This window comes from Ipomoea nil, unplaced genomic scaffold (genome assembly GCF_001879475.1).
Source record: "Ipomoea nil cultivar Tokyo-kokei standard unplaced genomic scaffold, Asagao_1.1 scaffold0688, whole genome shotgun sequence".
NCBI classification, from domain to species: Eukaryota; Viridiplantae; Streptophyta; class Magnoliopsida; order Solanales; family Convolvulaceae; genus Ipomoea; species Ipomoea nil.
Window position 1 is genome coordinate 6,329,776 of NW_017617116.1, and position 24,029 is coordinate 6,353,804.

General features: G+C 36.4%; 3 protein-coding genes and 1 long non-coding RNA gene across 6 annotated transcripts; 3 read left to right on the forward strand and 1 right to left on the reverse strand.

The window, feature by feature from the left end:
• The first annotated feature begins 1,302 nt into the window (after nucleotides 1-1,302).
• LOC109175625 (aspartyl protease family protein At5g10770-like) lies at nucleotides 1,303-15,949 on the forward strand. 2 transcript variants are annotated; one of them, XM_019324924.1, is made up of 4 exons: nucleotides 1,303-1,534; nucleotides 2,490-3,778; nucleotides 14,776-14,786; nucleotides 15,939-15,949. In XM_019324924.1, the coding sequence occupies exons 1-2, from the start codon at nucleotides 1,327-1,329 to the stop codon at nucleotides 3,758-3,760; spliced, it is 1,479 nt and encodes a 492-aa protein (XP_019180469.1). In that variant the 5' UTR covers nucleotides 1,303-1,326; the 3' UTR covers nucleotides 3,761-3,778; nucleotides 14,776-14,786; nucleotides 15,939-15,949. The 2 variants fall into 2 exon arrangements, with proteins under 2 accessions (XP_019180469.1, XP_019180468.1); XM_019324923.1 differs by lacking the exons at nucleotides 14,776-14,786; nucleotides 15,939-15,949 and having other exon boundaries at nucleotides 2,490-3,959.
• Nucleotides 9,006-11,062, forward strand: LOC109175622 (aspartyl protease family protein At5g10770-like). The gene is made up of 2 exons (XM_019324920.1): nucleotides 9,006-9,297; nucleotides 9,652-11,062. The coding sequence occupies exons 1-2, from the start codon at nucleotides 9,057-9,059 to the stop codon at nucleotides 10,911-10,913; spliced, it is 1,503 nt and encodes a 500-aa protein (XP_019180465.1). The 5' UTR covers nucleotides 9,006-9,056; the 3' UTR covers nucleotides 10,914-11,062.
• On the forward strand, nucleotides 13,626-23,534 carry LOC109175623 (aspartyl protease family protein At5g10770-like). Of its 2 annotated transcripts, none has more exons than XM_019324922.1 (2): nucleotides 13,626-13,636; nucleotides 22,127-23,534. In XM_019324922.1, exon 2 carries the CDS (start codon nucleotides 22,163-22,165, stop codon nucleotides 23,411-23,413), a length of 1,251 nt encoding a protein of 416 aa, XP_019180467.1. In that variant the 5' UTR covers nucleotides 13,626-13,636; nucleotides 22,127-22,162; the 3' UTR covers nucleotides 23,414-23,534. The 2 variants fall into 2 exon arrangements, with proteins under 2 accessions (XP_019180467.1, XP_019180466.1); XM_019324921.1 differs by lacking the exon at nucleotides 13,626-13,636 and adding an exon at nucleotides 21,185-21,441 and having other exon boundaries at nucleotides 22,143-23,534.
• LOC109175634 lies at nucleotides 13,736-14,734 on the reverse strand. Its single transcript, XR_002053296.1, has 4 exons — nucleotides 14,636-14,734; nucleotides 14,412-14,537; nucleotides 14,127-14,324; nucleotides 13,736-13,905 (listed from the first exon to the last, which is right to left on the reverse strand). It is a non-coding gene; the product is annotated as an uncharacterized LOC109175634 (long non-coding RNA).
• Nucleotides 23,535-24,029: the final 495 nt, after the last annotated feature.

Sequence of the window (24,029 nt, forward strand, 5' to 3'; positions counted from 1 at the left end):
TTTATACATGTGGAATATACCAGCTAATAAATACAAATTCATTCCCCAATTTAAATAATAAAAAAAAAGTGAGAAATGACAATACAAATAAAATGAAGACAATTTTTCACGTACGTTTACTTTTCATCAAACCTATTATTCGTGGTCCCATAACTCCTGGACCAATAACTTTGCTTTCATGGGTTTTGATATCATCAACAATTTTTTTTTTTTTTTGAATGTTACTGGCCTATTACATTGTAGTATCTGTTCATATATTTTCTCAACCTACTAAAACATAAAGAACTAATAAGACCTCCACTAAGGCTTAAACTCATAACCTTCTAAATGGAAGTCCAACTCGAACACCATTAGACCACATAGTCCTGATTATCATCAACAATTTTGTTCTTCTCAAAATGTTAAAACCACAACCCTAAAGGCCCTAACATCCCGACCTGTAAGAGTTTCTGAATTTTTGAATACAATTGCTCCTAATTTCTATTTCCTCACTCAAATTCTTAATATCCATATACATTTTTTCTTGGAATTTACTTAGAATTAATACCCAAAAAAAAAAGCACAAAATTAAATGATCATCGACTATGCTGATTTTTCTCGTTTTTGTCATAAAAAATTTTTGTGATCTAATTTAGTCCCAAATTTGTGTGTTTTGCTCAATGTAGTCCTCTATTTAATTTGTATTTTCATCCAATGACTGTTAAATCGAAGGACATTTTGACAATTGTAAGACGACTTTATTTCTTGATCATTTTTTTCGGCATCATCCTTCCACAAACTCCACCCCGCCTAACAGAGAGAGATCGCGGCAGAACTGAAGATATATGGAAGCCACAGCGGTAGCTCCAGCTTCCATCTACAGTTCTGCCGCGATCTCTCTATTGGGTGGGGTGGATCGGAGTTTGTGGAAAGATGATGGCGAAAAAGATAATCAAGAAATAAAGTCTTGTAATTATCAAAATGCCTTTCGATTTAATTGTCAATGGATGGAAATGAAAACAGATGACTACATTGAATTGAGTAAAAACACACAAGTTTAGGACTAAATTAGATCACAAAAGTTGTTTAGGATAAAATCGAAAAAAAATTATCATAGTCAAGGACCATTTTGTGTATTAACTCAATTTACATATGATAAAGCTACATATATAGATTGTCATTACTTGTCAGTTGTCACGTCTATAATAAAAACTATATAAAATTCACTCCCAGTTGACTCCGTGCTTCCAAGTCTAGATCAGAGTAGTATATATATATATATATATATATATATATATATATATATATATATATATAAAGCTAGAGAAGTGGTTGAAACATTCAAGAATGGGTTGTGCTGGAAAACTAAGTAGTGCAGATAGGATATTGAAGCTTCTTTTTCTTCTTCTTCAATCATCTGCAAATGTTTCCATTCTGGTTATGGTGATGATTTCATGCAGTTTGGAGAAGGGGAATGCTTCTGAAGCTCACTACCACACTCTTCCACTCACTTCCATGCTTCCACCTTTAGTCTGCAATCCCACCACTTCCAAAGGTCATTCATTCATACATTCATACATTCATTATTAGCTATATATTTCTACTTTCTACCCATTGCTTTAATATATATCTCACTAGTAGCTAGTGAGTTTGAAAGTATAAATGGATGTCAAATTTAGCCTGAAACTGATGTGTTAGTTGGTCTAGTACGTTCCAAAATTTTTACAGTTAAGGCTAAAAGCTTTTAGCATAATAAAACTAATATCCCATAACATTAAAATTGTTAAAAGTTAACCTATAAAATTTTGAAGTTAGGGTTAGCTTGATAGTTCGAGCGAGTTACGACTATTCTTTGTCAAACAAGTAATATGAAACAAAATATACAAATAATTTATATTTAAATTCATTTTTAGTACATTTTATTAAATTTGTGAATAAAATTTTAATAAATTTATTATAAAGTATTATATTTTTATTAAAATAATTAATAAAAAATAAAACAAAATTAATAAAACTATTATATTATATATAGTGTAAATAGATTAATTACTTTTTGTTGGAATTTGGAAATGAAGGTTTATTTAGATTTAATTTATTGATTGATGTATACATTTATATTTATTGACTCGCGTTCAGGTGCGAACCGCGCATTCCGGAGAGAAATGTGAATAATTCAGGGCACGCCACGTGTCCCGATCTAGGTGCACCTATAGTTATACCAGGTGCACCTAGGTGAAAGTAGGTGTACTTGTAGGTGAAAGTAGGTGCACCCAATCAATGAATGTTAACAAAGCAAAATTATATGCACTTGTAGGTGAAAGTAGGTGTAAGTGATTTTACCTGCACTTTTTACTTGTATAGGTGCATCAACTACTTGCACATATAACACATTTATCTGCACCAAAAGACACGTGATGTGCGCTGAATAATTCGCACGAGATCGTGACTCTATATTTATTAATGTAAATGTATACCACCACAAGTTTAATTATATGTAATTGGATCTACAGGTCCGGGTAGAAAGGCATCCATGAAGGTTGTTCACAGGTTCGGTCCCTGCTCAGCTCGGGGCGGAGACTCGCCAACCATGACGGAGATTCTGCTGCTCGACCAGTCTCGAGTTGAATCAATACAAGCCCGACTCAGATCTATCAGCTTGGGCAAGAACAATCTTAATAGCGAATCTGTAGATCTCCCGGCGGTGAACCCTAACCCAGGGGGCGTGGGAAACTACATCGTGACGGTGGGACTTGGGACGCCGGCAAAAGATGTGGAGCTAGCGTTTGACACCGGCAGCCACCTGACGTGGACTCAATGCGAGCCGTGCGCGGTGGAGTGCTACCAACAGCGCCTCCCAAGATTCAACCCCGCCGCTTCAACAACCTATTCCAACCTAAATTGCAACTCCCAAGCCTGCTCCCAGCTGGAGGCCGCGACGAATCTCCCCGGCCAATGCGAGGATTCCACCGCCACGTGCTCCTACCAAACCTCGTACCTCGACGGATCACACTCCATAGGTGAGCTGGCGACGGACAGGCTAACCTTAACCTCCACGGATGTCGTGGATGGCTTCATATTTGGGTGCGGCCAAAACAACAGCTTAATCTCTGGCGTCGAGTATGGTGGACTGATGGGTTTAGGGACTGCTTCTCTCTCTATCGTCTCCCAAACATCTCAACAATTCGGCAACTACTTCTCCTATTGTCTCCCCACCCCAACAGGATCTGACGGACATTTAACATTCGGGAAAAACAGTGCTAACGCTAATAATCTCAACTACACACCATTCTTGAAGGACAAAGTTGGCTACTACTACATTGAGATCTTGGGCATAAGCGTTAACGGACAGCCGCTGTCAATCTCTCCGGAAGTGTTCCAGATCCCCGGGACCATCATAGACTCCGGCACCGTCATAACCCGCCTCCCCACGCCAGCCTACACCGCTCTGCGCGATGCTTTCAAGCAGCATATGACAATGTATCCGGAAGTAGTACTACAACAACCCCAACTGAAGAAGCTGTTCGACACTTGTTACGACTTCACCAACTATCCTAACCCAACCATACCGGATATAAGCTTCACGTTTGGTGGTAATCTGGAGGTTCATTTGGATCCTAGAGGGGTGATGGCGCCTCTAAATAACGGCGGCTCAGCAGTGTGTCTGGCGTTTTCGTATTCTACAGATGGGGGGATTTTCGGAAACTATCAACAGCAGACGTTTGATGTGGTGTATGATGTTGCCGGAGGGCAGCTGGGGTTTGCCTCCGGTGGTTGTTCTTGAGCTTTTCTGGTGATTGGAGCCTGAATCAGAACTATGGGTTTAACATTTATGAATGCAGTATACATTGTGTGTTATATAAGAAGTATGGAATAGCTAAATAAGTTGAGCCTAGAAGTTCAACAAAAGCAATTATGCTGGTTTAATATATATAAAGATTAAGAAAATATGAAATACTAAACTGTTTACCTCTTCCTATTGATGCAAAATTCTTCTTCTTTAATTTCTCGCCTGTTGAATGCTTTCATTGGAATTGAAGTGCATGAATATCATCACATATGATGCAGCTAAGCCTTAGCTTCATTCTGCATTTGTGTTACTTTGATTAGTTACCATAACCCTCAAACTTGATCGTATTTGCTTAGCTTCTTGTTGATTTTCTTATGCTATGCCTAGTTTCTTGTGATTGCATATTGCTTGTCATATCTCCAATATCTGAGGACGACATTGTACCTCATTGTACACTCACTATCACTTATTTTTACTACATCAACCAGCGATCGGCGGTTCGAAGAATACCTATTCTCGTGGATCATTATTTTAGGCTTATTACTTTAAATAAGTATCATTATTTGTCCTCATTAGGACATCATCATCATCTTTATTGCCCAAATACATAATTCTCCTGTAATCATCTTGCAACAGTCTTTAACATAAGATTTGCCCATGTGATTTACAATCCCTTGTCTTTCCATTATTACACTGCATTACCTTTGTCTTTTCATATTATCCTTCATTACTTGTTACTATACATTGGGTTATTTGAATAGGATCCCTGGGTCTTCATAACCTTTTTTTTTTTTTTTTTTTTTTTTTTTTTTTTTTTTTTTTAATATTATTATTTTTATTCTTTTTTTTTTTTTAATATAATTTCTCAACTAAAAGACCATTGCACCTTAAAGTCTTCTCCATTTGTAATGTTGTAAAGAAAAAGTTAAAAATTAAATAAGTGGTCAATGTTGATTGCTCTTGTCCTTGTGTTTTTTCCACTTAGCTTTAATTTGGGATTAATATTGAAGTGTAAAGTTAAGGAAACTCCAACAAAATCACTATCACTTAGTAATATACAACAAATGACATGTCATAGTGAATACTGATTGAAAAATGTGTAACACTAGTTGTGACAATCAAATGACCTATTATGCAAGAAACTCTTAAGGAGTGATTGAGGTTTCTGTGTCGTATTTTGAGAATGTTTCTTTTCAAAAACTTAAGTAAATTTTATGAAAATAATTGTACAATTGATTTTAACAGGATAAAATCAACTAAAAGTTATGTTGTATAAATTAAAGTTCTTAATTGTCATGAAGTGGTGGTTACATTTGTAAAATGGTTAGTTTTTGCTTGTTGATTGTTGTTGTGCTTGTGTTAAAATTTTTCCACGTAGGTTAGGGAGGAAGTCTAACATTAAGGAAACTCCCATGAAAATACTGCCAACTAATACCAAGAAATTTCATGTCATATTAAACATTGATTGAAGAATATTGTGTAGCTGTTTTGAAAAGGATTACTCAAGTAGGGTCTTAAATAATCATGTTCTAATAAGTCTCGCAAAATTATATTAAGGTATACACTAGATAAACTCTACTTCTATACAATAGACTACAAACTACATATGAGGGGTAATCTATTTTGTTTATTTATTTATTTTATTGAAAGTTATACCAAACATGCTTTCTAGAGATAGAGCTTGCTTGGACCGGGCACATTCAGTCATTCATAAAGAATCAAATAGTTGTGCCAATTGATAATTGACTTTAAGGCTATACTCCGTTGATACTTGGTTAGTTTAGGAATGTTTTTATGAGCTCTCGGAGAAGACTATAGGGGTGTTAATTTGGTCAATAATTCAACCGAATTAATTGAATTTGTAAAATTTTATATATTTTGAGTTAATTGAACTAAAACTTTGTTTACCAGGACTATGTGGTCTAATGGTACCTGGGTTGGACTTCCATTTGGAAGATTATGAGTTCGAATGAGTTCAAACTTCAGTGGAGGCGTTATTGGTTCTTTGTGTTTTAGTAGGTTGAGAAAGTATATGAACAGATAGTACAATGTAATAGAGCCCGTAACTTTGTTTTGGTTAATCAATTAATCGAAATATTTTAATTTAATTTAATAATCCTTAAAATTTTTAAATAAAATTTTTAAATTCATAATTTTATACCACAAAATAGTCATTACATCAATACATAACTGATAAAATTTGAAAAACTAACCTAATAGTATTATTTATGAATTAAAAAAAAAACAAAACATATATATATATATATATATATATATATATATATATATATATATATATATATATATATATACACACATGCACATATATATACACATATAATTCGGTTAACTGATACTTCCAAATGATCTATCTTTAACCATTAACGGAACAGAAATATTTTGATTAAAAAAAATTAACCAGAATTTGATTCGGTCTATTAACTAATTTCACCGAATTATACACCCCAAGCTTACTACGAATATAGTGAGGATTGTTACACCCAAATTATTTATTTAGTTTTGTTTTCCTTTTGGACTCTCTTTTTTCCATATATCAACCAAAAAAAATGGCTAAAGAAACGACTTTTTTTTTTTTTTTTTTTTTGAAACTCTAAAGAAACGACGACATAAAACACTAACAACACGTTTGGTTCACGGAATGAATTTTGAGATAATAGGAATGCTATTCCATAAGGAATGGAATAGGTAAGGAATAGAATAGAAATTGTATTCTATTGTTTGGTTCGCGGAAGGAATAGACTTTAGGAATTATATTACAGTGTTTGGTTGATTTAAGGAATAGAAATGAAATATGTTTTAAAAGACATAAATACCCTTATAAAAATATGTGATGGTGGCGATGGTGGTGGTGGTGGCGGTGGTGGTGATGGTGGTGGTAGTGGTGCTGGGGTGGTAGTGGTGGGGGCGACGGTGGTGGTGGTGACGGTGATGGTTGTGGCAGTGGTGGTGGGGCGGCGACGGTTGTGGTGGCGGTGGTGGTGGTGGTGGCGGTGGTGCTGCTGAGTGGTGGTTCTGGCGGCGGTGGTGGTGGTGGCGGCGGCGGCGGCGGCGATGTTGGTGATGGTGGTGGTGGCGGTGGTGGTGCTGTGGTGGTAGTGGTGGTGGTGGCGGTGGCGGTGGCGGTGGCAGTGGTGGGGGCGGCGGTGGTGGTGGGGGCGGCGACGGTTGTGGCGATGGTGGTGGTGGCCGTGGTGGTGATGGTGGTGGTGGTAGCGGTGGTGGCGGCGACGGTTGTGGCGATGGTGGTGGTGGTGGCGGCGGCGGCGATGGTGGTGGTGGCGATGGTAGTGGTAGCGGTGGCAGTGGTGGGGGCGGTGGTGGCAGCGACGGTTGTGGCGATGGTGGTGGCGGCGGCGATGGTGGTGGTGGTGGTGGCGGCGGCGGTGGCGGTGATGGTGGTGGTGGCGACAACAGTGGTGAAATAGGATAAATTTATATATAGGATGAAAAATTAGGTTAAAGAAAGGGGTAAAAAAGAAAACATATTCTAAAATCTATTCCTGAGCGTTCAGTAATAGGCTAATACCAGGGGGGCCCTAGTAATAGCTATTACCTTATTTGAGGTAATAGGCTATTACCAGTAATACTATTCCTGGTAATAGATATGGTTACCAAACAAAGGAATAGAGCTATTACTGGGAATGCTATGTCATTCCCTGCCTATTCCGTGAACCAAACGGGCCATAAGAAATAAATTTCATTCCCCAATTTACAATCTTCGATTTATTTTTTTCTTTTAAAGAATATAAAAAAAAAAAAAAGCGAAAATAAGAATACAAAATAAAAGACAATTTCTCGTACGTTTATTTTTCATCAAACCTATCATTCGTGGTCCCATAACTCCTAGACTAGTAACGTTGCTTTCATGGGTTTTGATCTCATCAACAACAATTTTGTATTTTTGGATACAATACAAGAAATATATAATTATATTTCCCTTGTAAACAAGTATTTGCACAACACGTTATTCATGAAAATACTAATTCCACCCTTGATTTCTACTCCCTCACTTAAATTCTTGATGTCCATAAACATTTTTCTATAGATTCACACATGACGAAGATAACTTGTCATTACTTGTCAAGTTTATAATAAAAATTGTATGAAACTCATTCTCCCTGACAATGTTGAAAAAATCGCTAGGCGCCTGGGGACCGCCTAGAGCGTCTAAGCGTGCGCCTAGAACGCCGACCACTTAGCGCCTAGCTAGGCGCGATTTTTGCAACACCGCCAACACTACTCCTCGATGATTCCACCTCCAAGTCTATAGTCTCTAGTACTATATATAGTAGTACTATATATATGAATATAGATTAAATATGCATAGATACTAAGCCTATCAAACAGAACCCCTCCCCTAGAGCCACAACAGAGATTTATCGCAAGTCGTGAAACCAGCTCACCGGTCAAATTTTAATCTTCATGTGCGTACAAAGAATCTAATTCGGACCTTCCATTAGTGAGATTCAAACCCTCCAAGTATGTGGATTGAGGCCTATTCTTACTGTTTGTGTGGCTTGGTCATAATTTTTGTGATTTCTTTATCTCGTCTGCTTGTTTTCATAATAATAATAATAATAATAATAATAATAATAATAATAATAATAATAGATTTTCTCCTTTTAATTTTGCCAAACTTTTCCACATAGGTGTGGAATGAAGTGCTTGTTTCCATGATAATAATAATAATAATTCTCATTGATTATGATTTTCTACTTTTGCCAAACTTTTCCACATAGGTGTCGAATGAAGTGCATCATTATTCATTATTAAAGTAACCTCCAATCAGAAGTACCATACCCCACTAATTATGTACAAGAAATATCATGATGTCATATTGAACACTTCTGATTGGAAAATGTATAACTATTGTGAAGAAAATTACTAGAATTTTTGTTTTGTTTTGTTTTTTTTAGTCTAAATCTTCCTTTCCCTATGATGTATTTAATTTTTTTTTTTAAATCATGTTTAAGATTTCAAATCAGAACCGTAATAAAACTATAATTGCTTTTCTCTTTTCATGTTCATATTATCAAATTAAATCAATCATTCACTGTCGTGCTTCATCCTAACTTAAAAGTCTAAATTGATAGTTGAATATCATATTTGTGTTTAGATATTCTTCCAAAAAAAGCACGAGTTTATAAGCAGAATGGGCAAGTGGTATGTCCGGAAGAAAAATGAGTCCTATATATATATATATATATATATATATATATATATATAGTACCTATATGAGAAAGAGATCAGAAATCAGTGATGATCAAGAATGGGTTGTCGTAGAAAACTAAGTAGTGCAGATAGGATGTTGAAGCTTCCTCTTCTTCTTCTTCTTCTTCTTCAATCATCTGCAAATGTTTTCATTCTGCTTATTATCATCATGCTTTCATGTGGTTTGGGAAAGGGGAATGCTTCTGAACAAAGAGTTGGGTTAGAAGCTCATCACCACCATACTCTTCCACTCACTTCCATGCTTCCACCCTTTGTTTGCAATACAACCACTTCCAAAGGTCAGTAATTATTCACTCACCAGAGAGGGCTATTAAATATTTCACTCTTTAAGGTCAATATACATGTCTCATGAGGAATTAGATTTGAAACCTTGTGATTAACAAACTTACTGTTCAAATAACTTTGTTGGAATTGTCTCAAGAAATAAATTAATGATGTACTTTTAGCATAAACAAGTTAGAATTGTAGGACAATCACTATTGTCTGTATGGAACAGGGTTCAAAAACACAAAGTACAAATTGATTAGCTATTTTCATTATGTGAGTCTCCTAACACGTTAAAAATGTGTTCAGATCAAGAATTTGAAGGTGAGAGTCCATATATTATTTTCCTTCTAATAAAATGTTTTCAGGTCCAAGTAGAAAGGCATCCATGAAGGTTGTTCATAGGTTTGGTCCCTGCTCTGCCCGGATCCAGGACTCGCCAACCGTGAGTGAACTTCTGCTGCACGACGAGTCACGAGTCAACTCAATCCAAGCCCGAGTGGCCAAGACCAAAGGAGAGATGAGCGAGTCAAAAACCGCCAATCTCCCGGCGGAGCATGAGAGCCCAGGCGGCGTAGGAAACTACGTGGTGACGGTGGGATTGGGGACGCCGGAAAAAGAGCTGGATCTAGTGTTCGACACCGGCAGCCATCTCACCTGGACTCAATGCCAGCCCTGCGCCGGGAAATGCTACAAACAAAGCGCCACAATCTTCGACCCAGCAGCCTCAACCTCGTATTCCAACGTATCGTGTACCTCGCCGGCGTGCTCTGCGCTCCAGTCCGCCACCTTATACCGCCCGTTCTGCGTGGATTCCACCACCTGCGTCTACAGAGTGAGTTACGGCGACGGGTCATTCTCCATCGGCGAATTCGCCAAGGACAAGCTGAGCTTATCCGCCACGGATTTGGTCGACGGCTTCTTGTTCGGCTGCGGCCAAAATAACCACCTCTTCTTCGGCGACAACGCCGGACTGATGGGTTTAGGGAGAGATGGGCTCTCTATAGTGTCCCAAACGTCCCAACAATATGGGAAATACTTCTCCTATTGTCTGCCCACAAGAACAGGATCCGATGGGCATTTAACGTTGGGGAAGACTAATAATAATAATAATCTCAGATTCACACCTTTCTCAAGCTCACAGGACAAAACTGGGCTTTACTTCATTGATGTCTTGGCCATAAGCGTTAACGGACGCCAACTCCCAATCGGTCCGGCCGTGTTCAAGGCCTCCGGGACAATTATAGACTCCGGAACCGTCATAACTCGGCTGCCCCCGGCGGCGTACGCGGCTTTACGTGACGCTTTCAGGCAGGGGATGGCAATGTATCCGGCCGTGTCATCAGGCGGCCGCTCGAGCTTCGACACTTGCTATGACTTCACCGGATATCCTAACCCAAACATTCCCAAGATAAGCTTCACATTTGGCGGCGATTTGGTGGTTGATTTGGGTCCTAGATTGACCATGCTGCCTCTGCAGGGAAGTGCGTCGCAGTTGTGTTTGGCGTTTCTTGGAAACCGGAATGCTAGCGATGTGGGAATTCTGGGAAACTTTCAGCAGCAGACATTGGAGGTGGTGTATGATGTTGCCGGAGGGAAACTGGGCTTTGCCTCCGGTGGCTGTTCTTGAACTTTTCCGATCGAAGATCGGAACTGAAAGGATCCCAGCGGATCAGCCATCAAAACATATTCTCAGAAATAATGCATGTGTTTTATGTCTTCCAATAATAAACTTTTTGCATATTGATTTACTGAATATTTTAGATTTCTAAATTCTAAGTAAAGGGTATGAGGTGAATTATTGAATAAATCCAAATATGTAATGCATAAATAATCTAAAACATTCAATCAGTTTTATATATTTAAATAATAAATTTTATGTATACAAATAATGAACCTTATGCATATAAATGATGAACTCTCAAGTTATTTTCATACTATTTTGTACACACTCAAATAATAAATATTACATATAAAAATAACTTACCCTATGCATAAAAATAATGTACCATGGGCATAGAAAATAATATACAATATATATAGAAATAATGGACCATATGAGCCAATGATGGTCTAGTGGCTCTCCCAAATAAGATGTCATGGGTTCGAGCCAGATAGATACTACATTGTAACAAAGTCAGTAGTACTCAGAAGAAATGTACCATATGCGTCACAAGAGTTAAATAGGCCATAAACTTTACACAAAAGAGTAAATGTATGCAATTAAACACTAAAACTTTTCAAAATGAATCAAATAAATCTTATTTCAAGATTGCGAGATCTTCCACGTGTTCCGTGAAGGTAATCAATGTGCGGTTCACCTACCTGAAGGCGTGAAAGACATCCTTGAGCGTGATGCCAAAAGCATCGCCACTAGAAGAATTTATTAATCTTCGAGAGCTTTCCGTCCCTCCTGCGCACCCCAAAAAAAAATCTTATTTATTTAACAATATCATTATTAAATGAATTCCCAATCAAAATCACCCCCACTAATTAATTATGTACATCATGTTGTCATATTGAACGCTACAGCCTACTGATTGAAAAACGGATAACTAGTGTGAAGCGATCGAATTACTTGTGCTTTTGTTGTTTTCTTCTTCTAATGATTCCTTTCCCTACGGTGTATTAAAACAAATATGTTTAACATCTAAATTCAAGTTGGTCTAAAGATAATAAGATTATAAGGGTGCATATATCATATTTAAAAAAATTAGTCTAACTTTTTTATGAGTAAAAATTCAATTTTATGAACATATCTCAAACTAAAGGTAAAAAACAATAAATAAATACACATAACACAATAATATATAAAACTATAAATATATTTTATTCCCTGTTCATACAAATTGTATTTCTATTCTATTATTTTACATTTATAAACCAAAGACCATGTCTTGTAACGTAACGCATGGAGAAGTTGAAAATTAAATAGTTCCATCCCGTCAAAGATGTTTTGTCTTGAACTAATGTCCTTGGTTCAAAATTCATCACTTCTACAATATTGTTTATAGTCTTTTTGTTTAAATTTGTTAACCAAATTAAGACCAGACATGCATGGCAATTCATGTGAATAGATTCAATAAGGCTTGATACAATAATGGCAGGAACATATAGCTTGATGGATACCGAGTAGGGTACTCAGTTAGGAGCATACCTCGACGGTCGGGACTCACAGTTTGACGATGTTTTCGGAAGATGGGAGAAATCCAGTAGCTTAGCTTGGTCCCATGTCGAGACATGACCCGTTTGGTAGGCCCAACTGGTCGTCCACTAAAGGCAGTTGGCTGGAATGCCCGAGCAGGTGCCGCACTCAGAGGCGGTTAAAGGAGATTTCCTTCAGATTTTGCGCGGAATTTCCTTTTCAATATTAGGAAAGAAGCATGGCAATTTGGAAGCTTCTTAAGTTCTAATTTATTAATTATTTTCTTCTTTTTTTCCTTTCCAAGACATAAATTTTGTATAAATACTCGCCCTCTAGGACACATCGAAATGAGTTCTGAATTCCATTCTCTTGCAATTATTCTGTCTAATTTCTCTCCTATTTTTTCCTTTTGTTTTACGGTTGTGTTGATCCACCGTTTGACTATCCCAATACAGTAATGGCAGTTTGACTATTTGTTGCTAGCTGTACGTGAAATATAAATTTCATTCACTTTGTGGAATCCAAGAACTCAATTTGATATTAATTAACCTTGTTTTCTAAATGACATTTTAATTTTTTTAAAAAAATGAATTTAACCACTTCAACACCAAAATATCCCTTTGGGCTTTGGACTATAATTATTTTTTTATTATAACCGTTTTAACGTTGAATCAGGTCGATCCTCATGTTATGGTACCAAACTACAAGTAGGCTCGTCATATAATCCCATCAACTAACGTATATTAAAGTATGTCTAAGTTAAAATTTAAAAAAAAAAAAAAAAAAAAAAAAAAAACAAAACAAAAAAAAAAAAAAAAAAAAAAACAAAAAATGCAAAAAAAAAAAAAAAAAAAAAAACGAGATAATTACCGATTTGGTCCCCCAACTATAAGAATTTCACCAATTTAGTCATTGACTTCTAAAATTCCTCAATTTCACCCTCGACTATGTCATTTTTACTCGATTTGGTCATAAGTGTTAATTGGATTTTTATCCAATTTGATCCTCGAATATGCCATTTTAGGATCAAATCGAGTAAAATGACATAGTCAAGGACGAAATTGATGAATTTTAAAAATCGATAACCAAATTAGTTATAAAATCCTCATAGTCGAAAGACTAAATAAGTAATTTTCTCAAAAAAAAAAAAAAAAAAACTTTCATAGTAAACATTTGAATACTCCAATCAAGTCCATATGGGCAGCTAAGTTAGTCACAGTTTAATGACCTAGAATGGAATATCAGACAAAGAATTTGGGAGCAATAATAATATATCAGACAAAGAGAAATGGCAAAGAAATCAGCCGTACAAAGAAGGATATATGAAGTCATAATAAAGTCATAATCAGACTACTTATGATTAATAAACCATCAATATAAATGTCCCAAACTCCCACCGCCAACAGCATGCATGCTCCAAAGTCAAATCAGCCACTGTATCACATTATCACCGCCATTCAACTCCCGTTTCGAAGACCTACGAGATTAATTAGAATAATTATAGCACTTGCAATAAGATTACAACAATATTTTTCATTAGATTAAAAATTTGTTGTTGAAATGGTTAACAATTCAATCATAATTCATCTAAATGACTCTTCAAATGTATAATAAAATAATCTAATGATAACAACGCAAGATTACATATATCATTAAACTGAAACAATAAAATATAAAAGTTTAAGTAAAAAAAATTACCTATTCCACCAGGGTACATTCTAATACACTGAGTTCCCTTCCTACAAGGCAATAGCCAACAGCCTGAAACATTGCTGACGGATTACCTTCCTCCCTCATATTTTTGGCTGAAAATTTAAGGTTATATTCCCACCCAGCCACAAGCCTAGTAAATAGCTCATGCACGTACTCAAACTCAAACTCATGCAATTTTTCTGGCTAAAAAGACAAAATAATTAGTAATTAGTAAATATTAAATATAAAATATAAAATCAAAGCAGAAAAAAAAAAAAACTATATACATACATGACTTGTCCGGTAATGATCAAGTGCCATCTCACATATTTCAACAATAATTTCATATTCATCCGGTTCCACCAATTTGATGGTGTCAATGGATCTTTTAGATAGCCCGCTGCCAATCAAAGGGTCCTTAAACAACAAAAATTGAAAAATTATAATTGCTAAGGGTGGGATTTGAAGTTAAAGAAATCATAATTGCAAATTGTAATCGAAGAACAGATACATACTTTTGGATGGCACTCCTTAGGCAACTTATCAAGAATCGGTTTGAGAAGCGAATAAAGTGAGGGGTGAGAAGAGTCGAGCGTAGAAGAATCTCGAGACGAGTCAGGCATGGTTATACCTAGAGGGCTGGAGACGAGCACATAAAAATAAATACTCAGGGATTTCGCTTCACGAAAGGGCAGCCCTTAAGTAGGCAAATTATTATGTGATCACGGTCCAAAATATTGTTGCGAATATTATGAGTATAAATAGTGTACATTATGTGTTAGAATAATCCAATTAAAAACCAACAAAAGTTAGCAACTTTCCAACACTACCACATGAATCAACATAACCCCACAAATGGTTTGCTAAACAAAACTATATTTACCAAATCCAATTATAATGCAACAAAAGCTAGCAACTTTCCAACACGTACTACCACATGAATCAACTAAACCCCACAAATGGTTTGCTAAACAAAACAATAGTTACCGTGGGCGATCGCCAGGAGGGCCATCCATGGGCCTGCCGAGTGGCTTGGCAGATTTCTTGAGAGTAGCAGGGACAATTTCAGAGGGGAGATTGAGGTAAGTGTTGTGCTTAACAACAACGAGGATTACCTGGAATGGAAATTGCGATGAATGCTACGTTGGATTGAACACTTGCAGCGCAAAACCTGGAACAAGGTAATGTACGTTTGTGTCGTGTCCTAGGGAACACTATCTTAAAGATATTTAACGACCAAGGATATCGCTATATCTCCGACTGACAACACAGAAATAAACGCGTACCTCAGTATCAGAATTTAGGGAGGTAGAGTGATGTTGTTCGGTGCCTAGTGACACAGCCAAAGCCTTTATTTATTTATACTGTTTGTGTCCTTCTTACACCCTTAGCAACATTTTAGGCAGTGTGTGGACAAGCAGCACAAAGGTAGGCTTTGTATGGCCAAGTATCATGCAACCAACGCTGACCAGACAAATTAAGAGATGATCTACATTTTTCAACAATAATAAACTCGATATGGATAGAAAGCTAAAGTTGTAAAATTATTAACCACTTCAAAAATTTAACTAATAAATATAGGAGTTGCACCTAATCTGATGAGCTACTTGTGAGCACTAGGTAATTGTTCTTCAACATAAGAGGTTATTGAGTCACAATAATTATTTACCCTATCACCATATTCTTTTAGGTTCGAGCGTGGGGTCTGAAATTTCACCGTGAATCTTGAATGCAAGATGTAACTTATATTTCTACTTGATTTTATGTTATGTAACAATCGCGTTCATTAATTAGATTTTTTAATCAAATGTAAATAACGAAAATTGAAAGCATAAAACAAAACAATAACACAAGAGAATTGTTACGCAGTTCGGAGCGCTTCTCCTACGTCTGCGGGACAACTCACGTCAGCCCAATCCACTAGATGTTCACCAAGATTACAGGGGTTTGTATGACTCAACCACATACAAAAAGGCTACAGCCTAATACACCATCTTAATCTTCAAACATCTATTTTGGAGAAGGGGACATGCATGCCGAAAACCAACTTCAAGCTCTTCACGCCAAATGTACCTTCTTGATTAATCTTTGTGTAGAAACTTCACCAACTCAATATATAATAATAATTAAATCAATATATGATGAATCCTCTCAGAATAGGCATTCAGCTTCACTCAATAAAATAATGTATAATAACTATCAGAATAGGAGTAATATATAGCTTCTCAACTGTGCTTTTTTCTTCGTCAAAAATTTCGTCCAGTGAAGGTAAGAATGCTTCCCTTTATATACTAAAACAATCACAACCAACTTTCCATAATTATATCTATTCATACGCCATTCCCAATGCAAATTAATCCACACCACAAATCTTTCACTTACCACTTCAATGCCATACTATAACAAACTCATGCAAAAATAAATTCCTTAATTAACACCTCTAATTAACCAAGACCACTTGATTAATTTTTCAAGTTTTTTTTGATAAAAAAAACTTGAAAGCTTCCAAAAGAAATTACCTTGTATAATATTCATACCTTTTTGATAGGAGACGGTCCACGGTTCATATGATAATTTTCAAAATAAATTCTAATTATTTTGTCAATTAAATTAGCCAACATAAAAGGGTTTAATGTGTATCATTTGTACACTTACATGGTCTTTAAGGTGAGAGATTATGGAATGTTTGGTAAATAGTTGTTAGCTAATTGGTTAGTGCGTTTGATTAGTTGATAACATTAGCTATATGCCTATATGATTATTGAAAAGTGTTTGGTAAATTAATTGGCCTTTTGAATTTTAACCTTTTAGAGTAATAAGTTGTTACAAAAGCTAATTAATCAAACACACATATGGATTGTTTAACCAAATCAAGCAGTTAATAATAGTCAAATAAGTCAAAATTAATTGATAAACTAACTATATTACTAAACAGAGCGTATGTTTTTCACTTTTTTGTGCTCAAGAATCAAATGTGAGAATATGAAACGTATAAGCTAAGCTATGGAGTTTAATTGATAAAAGTGGAAGATCGAATGTGAAACAAAGAATTGCGACATGATGGGTTCAAAGTCTATTGAATATATTCTCCGTTGACTGACGACTCCAATAGTCCAAGTCTCCAATGATGGTCAAGCAAACAAGAACTTTTCAAAAAAAAGTTAGATACTACATTGTAACAAAGTCAGTAGTACTCAAAAAAAAAATGTACCATATGCGTTACAAAAGTTAAATAGGCCATAAACTTTACACAGAAGAGTAAATGTATGCAATTAAACACTAAAACTTTTCAAAATCAATAACTTTACACAAAAGATCGAGTATATGTATACAATTAAATTAAACACTAAAACTTTTCAAAATGAATCAAATAAATCTTATTTCAAGATTGCGAGATCTTCCATGTGTTCCGTGAAAATAACCAATGTGCTGACTATCTCGCGAACATAGAACAAGACAACACTTGGGGTACATCCATTCCGGTTCACCCACCTGAGAGCGTGAAAAGCATCGCTACTAGAAGAATTTATTAATCTTTGGGACCTTCTCGTCCCTCCTGCGCACCCAAAAAAAAATCTTATTTTATTTAACAATATCATTATTAAAGGAAGTCCCAATCAAAATCACCCCCACTAATCAATTATGTACATCATGCTGTCATATTGAACGCTACGGCCTACTGATTGGAAAACGGGATTATTGTGAAGAGATCGAATTACTTGTGCTTTTGTTGTTTTCTTATTCTAATGTTTCCTTTCCCTACGGTGTATTAAAACAAATATGTTTAACATCTAAATTCAAGTCGGTCTAAAGATAATATGATTATAAGGGTGCATATATCATATTAAAAAAAAATTAATCTAACTTTTTTATGAGTAAAAATTCAATTTTATGAACATATCTCAAACTAAAGGTAAAAAATAATAAATAAATATACACATAACACAATAATATATAAAACTATAAATATATTTTATTCCCTCTTCATACAAATTGTATTTCTAACGGAGAAGAAGAAGAAATAGTAGTATTTCTATTCTATTATTTTACATTTATAAACCAATTAAAGACCATGTCTTGTAACATAACGCAAGGAGAAAGTAGTTGAAAATTAAATAGTTCCATCCCGTCAAAGATGTTTTGTCTTGTCCAAATGTCCTTGGTTCAAAATTCATCACTTCTAGAATATTGTTTATAGTCTTTTTGTTTAAATTTGTTAACCAAATTAAAGACCGGACATGCATGGCAATTCATGTGAATAGATTCAATAAGGCTTGATACAATAATGGCAGGAACATATGGCTAGGGTACTCAGTTAGGAGCATATCTCGATGGTCGGGACTTACAGTATAGTTTGATGACGTTATCCCAAGACAGACGGGAGAAATCCAGTAGCTTAGCTTGGTCCCATGCCGAGACGTATGACCCGTTTGGTAGGCCCAGCTGGTCGTCCACTGAAGGCAGTTGGCTTGAACGCCCGAGCATGTGCAGCACTCAGAGGTGATTAAAAGAGATTTTTCGGAGATTTCCTCCAAATTTTGTGTGGGATTTCCTTTTCAATATTAAGAAAGAAGCATGTCAGTTTGAAAGCCTCCTAAGTCCTAATTTATTAATTTATTCTTTCTTTCCTTCCCAAGACACATAAATTTTGTATAAATACTCGCCCCTAGGCCACATTGAAACGGGGTGTGAATTCCATTCTCTTGCAACTACTTGTGTTGACCTGCTGTTTGACTAGCACATGGCCATAAAACCAACATGGCTAAACACAAATACAACTCGTGACTTATACTCATAATATTTCTCTTCTTAAATTCTTATTTTGTGTGTGTTGTGTTTTTAAGTGGTAAAATTTTTGAAGTAAAACTCTTTACTGGGCGTTTGGTTGGAGATAGGGAATTACGTGGGAAAGGAATTGCAATTTCATGGGAGATGAATTACTTGGAATAAAGTAAGAATTTAAATTCTAGTGTTTGGTTTACAGGAATAGAATTACTGAGAATTTCAATTCCAATGTTTGGTATACATGGGAATTAGAAGGGAATAAGTAGTATAAAGTCAAAAATGTCCATTGTTGTTAGGCATTAATTTTAGGTTAAAAAAGGATGGGGTAATTTTGACTCATCATTATCTTTTCTTTTTTCCTAAAATTCCAGAAGGGACATGGAATTTTAATTCCATGAAAATGGGGGAATTGCAATTTCTTTCAACAAAACAAGAAAATTATGTGATCTTTAAAATTAAGTGGAATTAAGTGGGAAGAGAATTTAAATTCCATTCAATCAAACGCCATGTTAGTGTTCGAACCTTCTCCCAAAAGTTATATTACATATATATAGTCCTTAATTAAATTGAAAGGGGGTTAGCGGCTTGGCGTACTTATAAATGGTAATTTATATATTCATTACTTATTTGTTTGTTTGTATAAAATAATATATTGTATACTCACTTTTTAAATTTTAAATGACTTCCGACCGAGTCTAAAAGGTTCTTTTAATTTTTTAATCGATCGCAATTAATTCAGTTTAATATTTAATGAACATTTTTCAATAATAATAAACTCGATATGGATAGAAAGCTAAAGTTGTAAAATTATTAACCAGTTCACTAGGTAACTGATTCTTCAACATAAGAGGTTATTGAGTCACAGTAATTATTTATCCTTTCACCATATTTTTTTAGGTTCGAGCGTGGGTCTTTAAGGTGAGAGATTAGATTATGGGGTGTTTGGTAAATAGTTGTTAGCTAATGGGTTAGTGTGTTTGATTAGTTGATGATTATAGAAAAAATGTTTGGTAAATTAATTGTTAGCTGATATCTTTTTTGAATGCTACTACCTCTATTACAACTGAGGTTCAAACTCACAACTTTTCAAATGGAAGTCCAACCCGGGTATCATTAGACCACATAGTCCTAGTTGTTAGTTGATATCTGATTACACGCAAAATATCTTTCTCAAAAAGCGGATCAAAAAAAGTTGTTTTGAACAGCTTTTTGAATTTTAACATTTTAGAGCAATAAGTTGTTATAAAAGCTAATTAATCAAACACTCATGTGGATTGTTTAACCAAGTCAAACAGCTAATAATAGTCAAATAAGTCAAAATTGTTATATTAGTAAATAGGATCTATGTTTTTCACTTTTTTGGGCTCAAGAATCAAATGTGAGAATATGAAACGTATAAGCTTTTTTTTTTTTTTTTTTTTTTTTTTTTGAGAAATGAAACGTATAAGTTAAGGAGTGAATACCCAAAATGGTCCCTCGACTATAGCTAAATTCACAAATTGGTCCTTGATTTTCAATTTTAACTAATTAAGTCCTTAACTTTGCAATTTTAACACGATTTGATCATCCGTCTATTTGATCGTTTGTTGACTGTGATTTTTGAAGATATATATGTAATTTCATGGTCCATCTTCAATTTTTTAAGGTTCCGGTTGTATTTTCAGACCGCACTGTTACATTTGGATCAACCGCTGAAAGCAATCTGCCAAATCCTGTCGCCTTTCTTCATTCTCCTTTTGGACTCAATGTAGTTGAGTTTGTACCAGAGTGAAGAAGACAACGTGTTTCCAAATCGGTGCAGCATCATCCTGGAGGCATCCATGTGCTCCGATGAGAGTTGCAGGTTCTTCTGGAGATCGTCGATGACGGCGCGGGCGCGGACGTTAATGCAGAAGTGTTCGAAGGACTAAATCGTGTTAAAATTGTAAAGTTAAGGACTTAATTGATTAAAATTGAAAATCGATGACCAATTTGTGAATTTAACTATAGTTGAAAGATCATTTTGGGTATTTACTCTAAGCTAAGCTATGGAGTTTAATTAATAAAAGTGGAAGATCGAATGTGAAACAAAGAGTTGCGACATGTTGGGTTCAAAGTCTATTGAATTTAATAAAAGCTGTATGAAACTCATTAATATTCTCCGTTGACTGACGACTCCAATAGTCCAAGTCTCCAATGATGGTCAAGCAAACAAGAACTTCACAAAAAAATTAAAAGAAAAATATACGTACAAGTCCTATATATGCATATAGAAAAGCCATGCATGGAGAGCAGAGAAAGAGAGGTGATCCAAACATTGAATTAAGAATGGGTTGTCCTGGAAAACTAAGTAGTGCAGATAGGATGTTGAAGCTTCTTCTTCTTCTTCAATCATTTTCTGCAAATGTTTTCCTTCTGGTTATCATAATTTCATGCAGTTTAGAGAAGGGGGATGCTTCTAGAGGAAGAGTTGGCGGCTTAGAAGCTCATCACTACCATACTCTTCCACTCAGATCCATGCTTCCACCCTTTGTCTGCAACCAAACTACTTTCAAAGGTCATTATATTCATTGTTCAATTTGATCTTTCTAATTTTTGGTTACAGAGTAAAATCCACAGTCACTATTAAATGGTGTGCACTAACTATTGGTGTAAAAAAATTTTTAGGCCACCATTTAGCTAGTCACCCCTAGGTCAAGGAGATTTTACACTTAGGCAGATATTGAACAACCGACAAAGCGGTCTAGGGGCGTTCGAGTCGGGCAACTCATCGCCTGAGTCAGCCAAACTCGGTTCCAGAGTCGGCCAAGCAACGTGGTGCCCAACTGGTCCCTTTTTTTTTTTTTTTTTTTATGTGTAAAGTGTAGACCACCCTATTTTTCTACTAGTATAAGATGCACCCTAGATTCTCTAGGTGGTAGGGGCCCGACTAGCCTCTAGCGCATGCTACAGCATTGGCACTAGGTAAATCAAGTCTTGTGATCAAGTAAAAGATTACAAAGATGTAAAGTGATCGGCTCAAAAAAAGTTAAATAAGTAGCTTTCACAAATTTAGAATCTTGTAGTTGCCAAGTAAAAAGTAGCTGAATTAACTTAGGCTATTTGTCCAGTGATGTTTTAATGTATGAATTGAAGCATGTGCTTGGTTTGGCTCTGATACTAAATTGAAAGCATGTGCTCCATCTCAACTAAAAGGTTATGCTGATAGTTGGATTGCACATTAATGGTTATATGCTCAAAAGTATGTATGTATTTCAGGTCCAAGTAGAAAGGCATCCATGAAGGTTGTTCACAGGTTCGGTCCCTGCTCAGCCCAGAACCAAGACCCACCAACCATGACTGAGCTTCTGCGGCACGACGAGTCTCGAGTCAACTCAATAAAAGCCCGGGTTAAATCTAGATCTCTCAACATGGCCAAGAACAAAGGAGGGATAATGAGCGACGAGTCAAAAAGTGCAAATCTCCCGGCGGGCCGCGGCATAGGAAGCTACATCGTGACGGTGGGACTCGGGACTCCAAAAAAGGAGCTGATTCTGATCTTCGACACCGGCAGCCATATCACCTGGACTCAGTGCCAACCGTGCGCCGGGAAATGCTACAAGCAGCCCGTCCCGATATTCGACCCGGCAACCTCGACAACCTATTCCAACGTATCATGTACCTCGGATTCATGTTCCGCGCTCCTGTCCGCCACTTCCCTACGCCCGGGCTGCCTGCAGGGCTCCACCACCTGCGTCTACAGCGCGATCTACGGCGACGGAACATCCTCCGTGGGCGAGTTCGGGAAGGACAAGCTAACCTTAACCTCCACGGATGTCGTGGACGGCTTCTTGTTCGGATGCGGCCAAGAAAACTATCTCTTGGGCAGCGACAGTGCCGGAATAATGGGTTTAGGCAGAGACCCACTCTCTATAGTCTCCCAAACATCTCAACAATATGGGAAATACTTCTCCTATTGCCTCCCCACACAAACAGGATCCGACGGACACTTAACGTTCGGGAAGAGTAGTTCGACTAACAATATTGTCAACTACACACCTCTCTTGAGTTCACAGGCCACAACGGATTTTTACTTCATTGATGTCTTGGCCATAAGTGTTAATGGTCGCCGGCTGCCAATCAGTGCAACAGTGTTCAAGAGCTCCGGGACAGTCATAGACTCCGGGACGTTCATAACCCGACTACCCACGGCGGCCTACACTGCTCTGCGGGATGCCTTCAAGCAGGAGATGACAATGTACCGGCCGGCAGCGCCCACCTCTGGCTTTGACGCTTGCTATGACTTCAACAAGAATCCTAACCTGACCATACCTAAGATAAGCTTCACGTTTGGTGGTAATGTGGTGGTTGATTTGGATCCTAGAGTGGTCATGCTGTCGCTGGACAAAAGCGGTTCACAAGTCTGTCTGGCTTTTTTTGGAAACGACGATGATGTGGGAATTTTCGGCAACTTACAACAGCAGACATTGGAGGTGGTGTACGATGTTGCCGGAGGGAAACTGGGGTTTGCCTCCGGTGGCTGTTCTTGAGCTTTTCTACTACCTGATTGGACTGATGAAAGCTTAGCTTCTTAATTGGTTTGCATTTCCATTTACAGTAACAGTGTTGTCCTGACAAGGAAATATTAGAATAAAAGTTCATCTTCAACTTTATCCACAATCTTCCCATGGCAAAGATTTCTAACATTTTACTTAATTATCCCACATTTTGATTGTAAAAACTTAATTTGAAAAAATATATGCTAAAACAAATCACAGATCTATTTAAATTGGAGTGAAAAATCTAAATTTTTAGTTTTACCCTTCATTTTAACACCAACTTAACGCCAAAGCTAAGTGAGGATCATTTTAGCTTAAAATTCAAAAGTCAAAGAACCACTTTGAAAAAAATTAAAAGTCAAGGGACCAATTTGAGAAAATGTCATAGTCTGAGGACCATTTTGAAAATTAACTCTACGAAATATATATTAATTGCCTATTCATAGGTTGGAAGACGGTAACGCTAAGTTGCGAAATTTGGTTCCCAAGTGAGACTCGAACATGACGTTTATCACTACATCAAAAATTATAACTAATAACTACATTTATAATATATAATTCTCCTAGCACACTTAGTCTTAATTGCACAGTTTATAACTCGTGATCT

Excerpts from the sequence above, each read along its gene's own strand:
- LOC109175622 (XM_019324920.1), top strand. The coding sequence starts at position 9,057 with ATGGGTTGTCGTAGAAAACTAAGTAGTGCAGATAGGATGTTGAAGCTT. Across the intron at positions 9,298-9,651 it reads CAATACAACCACTTCCAAAG|GTCCAAGTAGAAAGGCATCC; the intron begins GTCAGTAATTAT and ends AAATGTTTTCAG.
- LOC109175623 (XM_019324921.1), top strand. The coding sequence starts at position 21,213 with ATGGGTTGTCCTGGAAAACTAAGTAGTGCAGATAGGATGTTGAAGCTT. Across the intron at positions 21,442-22,142 it reads CAACCAAACTACTTTCAAAG|GTCCAAGTAGAAAGGCATCC; the intron begins GTCATTATATTC and ends TATGTATTTCAG.
- LOC109175625 (XM_019324924.1), top strand. The coding sequence starts at position 1,327 with ATGGGTTGTGCTGGAAAACTAAGTAGTGCAGATAGGATATTGAAGCTT. Across the intron at positions 1,535-2,489 it reads CAATCCCACCACTTCCAAAG|GTCCGGGTAGAAAGGCATCC; the intron begins GTCATTCATTCA and ends TTGGATCTACAG.